General features: G+C 41.0%; 1 protein-coding gene across 2 annotated transcripts in view; it reads right to left on the bottom strand.

Moving 5' to 3' along the window:
• The window catches only part of Mrps6 (mitochondrial ribosomal protein S6), a 66648-nt gene extending 57193 nt beyond the window's left edge, over positions 1–9455 (bottom strand). The window contains exon 1 of one of the 2 annotated variants that reach the window (XM_027929064.2): positions 9399–9455. In XM_027929064.2, coding sequence (XP_027784865.1) covers positions 9399–9440 — 42 coding nt within the window. In that variant the 5' untranslated portion in view covers positions 9441–9455. Of the gene's footprint in view, positions 1–8933; positions 9135–9398 lie in introns of those variants that run through there. The other variant, XM_027929063.2, reaches the window with a different exon arrangement.
• Between the last annotated feature and the right edge of the window lie 242 nt (positions 9456–9697).

Below are 9697 nucleotides of genomic sequence, written 5' to 3' on the forward strand. Positions count from 1 at the left end.
TAATACTATATTCCAAGATCACAGGTATTAGAAACTATTGTAAATGTCACAGATAAACCCTGAGGATAAAAATGTCATTTTTTAGACAAACCTATCTTTGCCTAGAAGCAGTATTTCAAACCTCTACAAGGTTAATTCAAGAAGTACAAATCGAATTGTACTAATGCATGCTTAAAATAAGCAACCACTGAGACATTCAAAGGATTGTGAATATCAATTTCTGACAGTTTATAAAGTCATGTCCCACTTCCAATAATATGCAATACTGAAGCATCTACTTATACTTTAGCCATTTATGCAGACATATGTCCAACAGTTGGAAACTAGAGATTGCTATTACTTACGTTTTGTTGTTTTGTTTTGGTACTGGAGATTGAACCCAGCCCTTTTTTATTTATTTTGAGAGAGGGTTTCACTAAATTGCTTAGGCTTTGCTAAGTTACTGAAGCTGCCCTCAAACTTGTAATCCTCCTGCCTCAGCCTCAGGAGTTGCTGGGATGACAGGCATACAAAGATTGCTATTAGTTTAAAGAACTGAACAAACTTACCCATTTACTGAGCCCTATTTGGGGGAGTGGGGGATACCCAGGATTGAACTCAGGGGCACTCAACCACTGAGCCACATCCCCAGCCCTATTTTGTATTTTATTTAGAGACATAGTCTCACTGAGTAGCTTAGTGCCTCGCTTTTGCTGAGGCTGGCTTTGAACTCAAGATACTCCTGCCTCAGCCTCAAGAGCTGCTGAGATTACAGGCATCGCCACTGCACCCAGCTACTGAGCCCCACTGTAAACCAATGACCAATTAAAAAGGTGAACTTTGTCAATATAAATGCTTGAGAAGTTTAAATGTCATCCTAAAGCCAAGTCAGTCAGAAATTATAAAATGAGAGCTATATGAGACTCAGATACATTTCATTTGGCCCATGGTTTTTATATATTTTTGAAATAAATTGCCAACATCTTAAAAAATCACATTCCCTATAAAATCTAGAATTCTAGGAGGAGTAGAAAGATTTAACTCTTTTCTGAGTTAATGAGATCAGTCCCACACATGCAATAACTGACTAGAGTGGAACAGAAAGCACCATCAAATTCTAATATAAACTGAGCAAATGTTTCAGGTTTGATTCAATCTAGGATTATGATAAAATATACTTGCATATAGTAAATTCATATTTTAAGTCTCATCAGTAAAGGAATACTGAAAAACTAGGCAATGAAATTCAGTAACTTACCCAAGATCACAAAGCTACTCTATTGTCATACTGAACACCCACTACCTCCAAGGTCACATTACTTTATCTTCACAGGCTCTCCAATGTAAGGATTACCCTCACTTAACAGATGAGAAACTAAGGGTCCAAAATGGTTCAGATCCCTAGCAAGCAGGTGCTAGAATCCAAAAACAGGTCTACCTGCTTCTAATGCTCCTGATGCTCTCCCATCATTTCCATTTATTCTACCACAATACATCCAGTATCTTCATTTGGGATCTCATGTTCTTTTATTCATTTAGAAAACAATACCAGAGCACATACTGAAGCAGAAGTCTTCATACCCAAACAATCATATCCAATTTTTATATATATATATATATATATATATATATATATATATATACACACATACACACACACACACACACACACACACTCACTCACTCATACCTTAAATATTTTATTTAACAGAACCAACCTTAACATGGGGGCCAAGGTCATTGGGAAATGGTATGGAGGGTTTGAAGTTCCTTCTGTTTGATCTAAGACTCATCTATATAAAGGTATAATCTACAGCTTCAGTCTCATTACAGTAAAAGGCTTTAAGAGATCCTTATAAGCAATCTACACAGAATCCTAGACTATTACTACTCTTCCTCCTAAACATTTCAGTCACATCTAATTCTACAACCATTATTTCAGTGACTCACCTTTTATCAAGTCTTTCCAAAGAATCCAACTTGGATTCTTTGCACTCACTTCGTCAGTTCACACAATACTCAAATAATTACAAAAATCAAGATTACCTGCCACAAAAGCCTTGGAAATCAACCCAACTTCTGGGAAGCATTCAACTTACCCTGTCCATGGAAAACACATTGACTTGAAAGCAACCTACTGGCACAGCTCAGTATACTGTATCATATCAAAAAACTGTTTTAAAGAAATCAGTCATAATCTCCTTGAAGCAGCTCAGTGAGCATCTAACATGCACAAAACATAGCAGAAGACAGAAATAAAAACAGAAGTGACCCTCGAGACTGTTATCTAGCAAAGGAGGTAAAATACGTTCGCCAATTAACTGTTAAAGTAGAAAATGACCATGTAATGAGACAGAAAAACTGTGATCAAAGGAAAGATCATGTTCTATACTACTTTTTAAAAAATATTTATTTTTTAATTGTAATTGAACACAGCATCTTTTTTTTTTTTTTAATTTATTTATGTGGTGCTGGGGATCGAACCCAGAGCCTTGCACGTTCAAGGCAAGCTCTCCCACTGAGCCACAACCCAGCCCCCATGTTCTATACTATTAATGGTGCAAATCCTTGATGTTTAAGGTATCAAGTTAAAATGAGCTTGAGGAGGTTTTTCATAGTGATGATGGAGTGATGTGGAAAAGGAAGGCATTCCGGAAAAGAAGTGTGGTATAGACACCAAAGAAAATCAAACAGAATGTTGTATACACAGGAATCCATAGCAGCTCTGTTTATTTGAATATGGAATAAAGAATGTAAGAAACTCAATTATGAGATTACAAAAATAGGTCAGTCATTTCAAAGGTGGCCACGGACGTCAGACTTCATTTGAAATGTCTGAGAAAAGATGTGTGATGTAATTCAGCAAGTGTTCACATAATCAACTGGTATGGAGATCAGAAATCCATTACTATACTTTATATTATTTCCTTGTTAAAAACACAGTTTAATTCTTTTAAAATATCTCAAGAACAGTGTGTTTGCACTCTAATATGTGTACTTGCAAGTATTAACTATTCTCCCCTTAGGGATAGGATTGAAGTGACCAGCTAAGAAACTGCAAAAGAAAGATGAACAGCTCAACTAAGGCAGAGGAGACTACATGAGATTGTGACTACAGAAATAAAAAGTAGATTTGTTCAGTCCCAAATGACAGAAGGCACAGTAGCAATAAATAGAAATAAGTTAAACACCAACAGGCAAGCTTTGGGGAAGGCAACTCACTAAGTTTTGAACCACAATGAGTATAGCATCCTGGAGGCTATGACCAACACAGAGGGGCAATGCCAGAGCTGTCAGCTTGTTATGAATATAACAAATCATCCACATAATGCCAAAGGTATAGTACATAAAAAGAAAGGAAGGGATCAAAGGAGAAATGTCAGAAAACAATATCATAAAAAAGTCAAAAAGAAATGGTGAATCTGGAAATCAGTACTGAATCAGTAGCCAGCACATTTCTCCTGTAAAGGGACAGACAACAAACAAAAGGGACAGAATTATGTTCCAATACAACTTCATTTCCACATGACTATAAAATAATATTCTGTTTTTTGTTTTTTTTCCCCCAACTATTCAATTGTAAAGTCCTTTTTTTGCTTATAGGCTATAAAAATACAGATGTCAGAGCAGATCTGGCCTGTGGGTTAGTCTGCCAGCCCCTACTCTTTTAAGTTAGAAGCAGCAACAAGGATAAGACTATGCTTTTCCAAACTTCTAACAGATATTTTCTTATAGATAAATTGATAACTTACCACTTCCATTTGACTAAAGTTCTCAAGTTTGATCCCCTAAGCATGAGACAACTATGTGTTAATAGACATGTTAGTTTAAGAATACTACCTTCTCAGGGGCTAGGGTTGTAGCTCAGTGGCAGAACGCCTGCCTATCATGTGTGAGGCACTGGGTTCGATTCTAAGCACCGCATACAAATAAGCAAAATAAAGGTCCACTGACAACTTAAAATATTTTTTTAAAAAAAATGAATACTGCCTCTGTCTTCTTAAAATAAGTACTGAAAGGAGGTACTCCTTATCTCGAAAAGATAAAAACCTGTGAGAATATTAGAAACAAATTCTAACACAAAGCCAGTAATGTAAACTAGCAAAATATAATTAAATAAATGGCAAACAGATTTTTATACATATGAATAATCATACAATATACCATTCTCCCTCTACCCTTCCTTCCATTGTGATGTTAAGTCAAATTTCTGTATTTGGTATTTCTTTCAGATGAGCTATTCCTATACTATGAACATAGTAATGGTACCAGATGAAAAACATTACTTTAGAATTTAGCCCTCATTGCTTTTAAACATTTAAAGTAATTTATATAATTTTAAAAATAAATAAATAAAACGATTCAATGTCAGCCTGCATAAAAATACTAGACATAAGTAGACTTTAAAAACCTATAAATATCAGTATTGAATATGCAAGTCATATATTTTTTTTTTAAATTAGGGCAGAATTGTCAACTTCTGCATTCTTCACACATACAAACCATATCTGGTGAGGAAGGACTCCTTACCCCCAAGCCACTCCTTGTAACTTAGCTGTAGCTCAGGGGCAGAACAGGACTCCTTCTTCAATCACTTGCTGCGGCAATAGGCTGTAACCCAAGAAAACTTTAATACCAGATGAAAGCATAACATTGCCCACCAAGTTCACACCTTTCACTACTGAAAAACTATTTTAACTTGTCTCATTTCAAACAGACAAAGCAATTATTAAAAATACAAGCTAAGCTGCTGTTGAGAGAGGGCCCAAGAGGGGAAAAATGATTATATGACATGTTTCCATATGAATTTAAGTCAAGTCTCCCAAGAACAGCAGAAATTACAATATTTCCTAGTTAGAGAATGTTGTCAAGCAAGCCAAGCTACAATGATACAGGGTTGGCCAGTCCCACACGAGTTCATTAGCACCCTATATCTTCAAAAAAATCTAGAATGCAAATGGTTTATAGGTATTCCAGAATATCCTAAGTAGGACAACAACTCTAGAACAAATACAAAATTTTGTTGAGGTTTTCTAATAAAAAATAAATAATAATAAAAAAGACCTAAGTGAAGAAAAAACAAGAAAATCTCTTCACAGGACAACTAAAACACCTACTGCTTTCCTCATTTTAGAAACTAGGAATTTAAATTCAGATTGTATCATAAAACTCTACAAACTACTTTTGGTGAGTTATCTTAAAACAATCTTTTCAATCAACTTAAAACTAAATGGCAAGTATTGAACCTAAAAATATTATTTAATGAAAAACATCTCCAAAATAGCTACCTACTTCTTTATTTCTATTTGAAACATACAAAAAGATTATATATACAGTATTTTATGGTACTTGCATGCACTAATTTAGCAATTGAGCTAGTTATTAAACTATTCTCATATAAAAATTCCTGAATGATGAGATGATTTCAGGGAAAATATTTTCATAGGGCTTTCACAAGTCTAACTATGCCAACTGTGATCATCTTCTGAGCCAACAGAATAAGACATGATAATTAAAGTGCTCCTAAACTAAGTAATGAAAGAATATTTATGTACTGCAAAGATTTTTCTCCTTAAGATTCCTCTTATTACACCCATCCCAGATGTAAAAAAGTTCTAAAGTTTTCTACAGCTTTTTTGGGCTTCCCCACAGTAAGTGATTTTATCACTCATGTTTGGGCAATTTACTCTTACCTAACTGAAATTAAACATCAATTTTTAAAATCTAATTAAGTGTAAAAGTACAATAATCTTTTCCCCCAGACTCAACAGAAGTGACTGAGAAATCAGAACTCACCCACCAAACCACATGGCCCCTTCTCTCCTATTCACCTGGAAGTTCACATTTCAAGGAGACAAGGTAGAGGCAGAGAAAGCACTCACCATCTTACAATCCTTTTCTTTTTCAGTTGTTAGAAAAGGTCTTCCTCATATTGAGATGAGACTGCCTGAAATCTGCAGTCTTGGTCTTTCCTTTGCAGCTATGTCCTTCCATATTATAGCCTATGAATAACATCTTTTCCAGAAGTGAATAAAACTCTTCTGCTGCTATTTGATGTAGGGGTAACAAGACTTCCAAAAATCATTACTCTAAAGACTCTTCTATAAATATGTTTCTAAACAACTTCTTTTTCAAAGTTGGTCATTACTTTCAAAGCCTGGTTTTACAATATTACTTCACTATGTCATATTTCAGAATTTAACTACCCTTTCATCTACTTTTTCTGCTAAAGTAAAAGCAGGGAGAATATAGAAATTACAACTTTTAATACACACATACAAGCTCAACAGTACCTGCAAATATATTTCTTGGGAAAACTTTTATATAAATGCACAAACTTGGAAATATAACAAAAGCAAAGACTCATTATTATATCCACTCCCAACTGCAAACTGAGAAAAAAGATGGCATTGCAAATTCTAAGTGACTGATTAACACACAATCATGTAATAAAAAAGTACTTTTTCTATAGACTACACCCTGGTATCTTTCTACAGGAACTCCCACAAGTGCTTTTCCTACAGTAGAGATATTTTAGAATCTCAACATAGTATCTTTATTTTAAAACTCTAAGCTCAATTTTAAGGAGTGAAGCTAGAAGTCAAATAGAACAAAATAATAGAGGTGGAGAGGGAGACTAACATCCCCAAAGAGAGCAAGAATGCTCTTCAGGCATAGAAAAGAAACAGGAAAACAGCTCTAGGAATCTAAAAGACTGGAAAAAAATAGTCTTCCCTATCTGCTACAAAAGTTGTTTAACATATTTCCTCAATTCTGAAACACATAAATGGATTATATGGAGGATCAAAGGAAAATACCATCATATTAAAGGATCACACTGTTAAGTGTACTTCCCAGAATCTGAAAACATGAGAAGATATGACAACTGAGAATTAAGGATCTGCAATAGCCTTTCTGCAACAGAAGCACAAACTGCCTCAGGTTGGAGGTGAGTTTTCCCCAGAGCCTGCAAGCTCACAGTGTGTGCAAGCTCACAGTGGATTTTACATTAAAGAAGCCTACTGTTATTTTCCCCCAAGAAGTCACCCTATGGTTAGAATCCAATATTGCTAAAATTGAAAACAAGCAAAACCTTTTAAGTTTTTATTTTACCCATTTACAACTAACTCTAAAATAATTTTTTGAATAAAAAAGTGACAAACTTTTGTTACTGTTTAATCTTAGTTTATTTAGGTCAAAGATTCCCTGGACACAACTTCAATATAGTTACAACATTTTATCTACTGTCATTAATGCCTCCTTCTATAGGGCATTCTGAATTATCTACTTTCTAAGTGTTTTTGTCCCCTGCCTTCAAATATTTCAAGGAAGGCATTTAATCATTGTTTTAACCAAATTACACCAGGTTTGGCTTATCTAACTGGAATAAAAACTATGCTCCACACCTGGAAATTGTGAATACTGGGTGTTAAAAGCAAAAAGCAAAAAAGAAAACAAGCAGCATGGTAAAGGAAATACATTTAACCAACATACTTGAAGTCATGTTAACCAAAGAACACCACAGAATCTTCATTTTAATAAGATTTATGAAATGAGCAAATACACCCTAACCTACTACCTCCCTAAAACAAGAAAAGTAATGAAGGAATTTCAGCAACCACATTTCCCAGGTGCAGTAACACTGCCTAAAAAGCACAGTTAAAGGGAGGGCTCAAGCAATTTCCACTTAAGTAAAAATATTCTTTTTAATAATTTGGTCTTTTTCTTTTTTCATTGTTCCTCTTAAAGCTCTATATTCTGGTAATGAGCCAAGGCAGAGGAATATCAAGACGCTAAACAATACAATCTTAACTTCTCCGAAGTGCAGGGAGACCAAGCCTGGGGACACAATGGCACGCCTGAACAGACTCTCATGACCTGATCAAGCGGCCCTGGTGTCCTTTCCCTGACGACCAAGCATACCTCGTTAACAACCTCTCCACGCTCCGTGATCATTAATTTTTCAATACAGCCTAGACGATGATCCCAGGTTCAGTTAAACTCGGTAAGTTACCCTTCGAAAATGACCCAAAGCTCGATCCAAACATAAAATGTGTCCACATCCCTGCCGCTGTAGAAAGATGTTTCCAAAATTCAGACGAAGTACCAACGCTTCTTGTTTTTTATTATACCTGGTGGGGAGAGGGGAGTGCATACACCACACACTACGTTACCAAATTCTCGGAAGAATGGGGATTTCAGCGACGACTGGAGTGCCTGACCCAGAACAGAGGACGAAGAGCTGCCTCCGCCGCCGGCCCCTGTCCTCGGCCACGCCATCACCTGAAGTGAACGGGCTGCTGGTTCGCTTATCCCTCCAAACCTGAAAGCCCCCCCTCAAGACCAATCAAAAACGGGGGAGTGGGGGGAGAAAAGTGTCTTCGGAAGGCGCAAGCAAGGCCACACTTGGATGAATGAAACTGGGCTAAGGGCACCCGCAGCAGGACTGTCGCTGAAGTCAGAAAAAGAGAAGTCAAAAGATTTTTTAGCGTGAGAGCGGTTACAAGCGAGTGGTGTAGATAACTGCACAAACACGCTTTGGAACAACGTTTTATTGAGCGCGGACGTTGCAGGCGGCGGCGGCCGGCAGGCGGGACGGGGTGGGCGCGGGACCGGCGACAAGCAGCTTCATGACGGGCGCTCGCGCGTGTCCTCCCGCGGACCTTCCACTGGACTCCGCGCGCCGGGCGAGGGGGCGCCCGCCCCGCGCCGGCCGGCCGAGTGCGAAGCAGACCCTTCCGCGGCCGCGCACACGCGCAGGCACACCCCCGCCTCCCGCGTGCACGCGGCCGGGCCGAGCGGGCCTGCGCGCGCCCCCTCCGCCTCCCTCCCCGGCCTCCCCGGGGCCACGCTGGGAGGCCCGCAGTCCCGCTACCCGGGCACGCGGGGGGCGGCGGCCTAGCGGCGGCGGGGTCCCCGCGCGAGAACACTGGCTCTGAGGGAAGGTCACTCACCCGCTGCATGGCTTTCAGGATCAAAGCCAGCTCGTAGCGGGGCATGCCCGAACACTAGGTGCGCGGCTCCGAACCGAGCCGGGTCCCGGGACGCGGAGGGGCGGGGACCTGAAGGGAAACCTGGCAGGGAAGTGCTGGTGGTTGGGCCGAACGGCTCCCGGGCGGCGAAAGCACGCTCCGGTCGCGCGAGCCCGGGCTTAAAGGCGCTGGCAGCTGCGCAGACGGCGCGCCACGCCCCCTCGGCGCGCCACGCCCCCGCGCGGCCGGCACCCCGCCCCTCCCGCCGGCCCGCCGCCCCCACAGCCCCGCTCTGCGCGGCGCCCACGGGCCGGACCCCCGGGCCTCGCGGCTGCTGTGCGGGCACGGCCCCTTGGGCGCGGTCCAGAGCGGTTCGCGGAAGCGGCAAACCTCCTCGCCGCCTCCCCCTGCGTGGCCCCGCCTCCGCAGACCGCTCCTTCTACCTACGGCTCTCGAATGGGCTGGAACTTTCCATGCCTTCCGTCTCATCCTAGGCGGCGGGCGAGCGTATGCTCGCTGTGCGCGTGCGCTGCGGTGCGGCCTCGTCCTTGCGCGCGCCCCTCGCCCCGACTCCCCGGCGCGTGGGACCTTCCCCGCGGAAGGCGGTGTCCAAGCCGGACCCAGGCTGCCCCAGCGCATGGCGGCGCGCCGGGCTGCCGGAAGCGTTCTTGCTCGGGTGCGCGGGCCTGCCACTTGTTCTCCGCCTGCAGCCCGCTGCCCTGGCGCGCCTACCCAAGGCCTCCTCC

The sequence above is a fragment of the Marmota flaviventris genome, chromosome 8 (assembly GCF_047511675.1).
Source record: "Marmota flaviventris isolate mMarFla1 chromosome 8, mMarFla1.hap1, whole genome shotgun sequence".
Classification (NCBI taxonomy): Eukaryota; Metazoa; Chordata; class Mammalia; order Rodentia; family Sciuridae; genus Marmota; species Marmota flaviventris.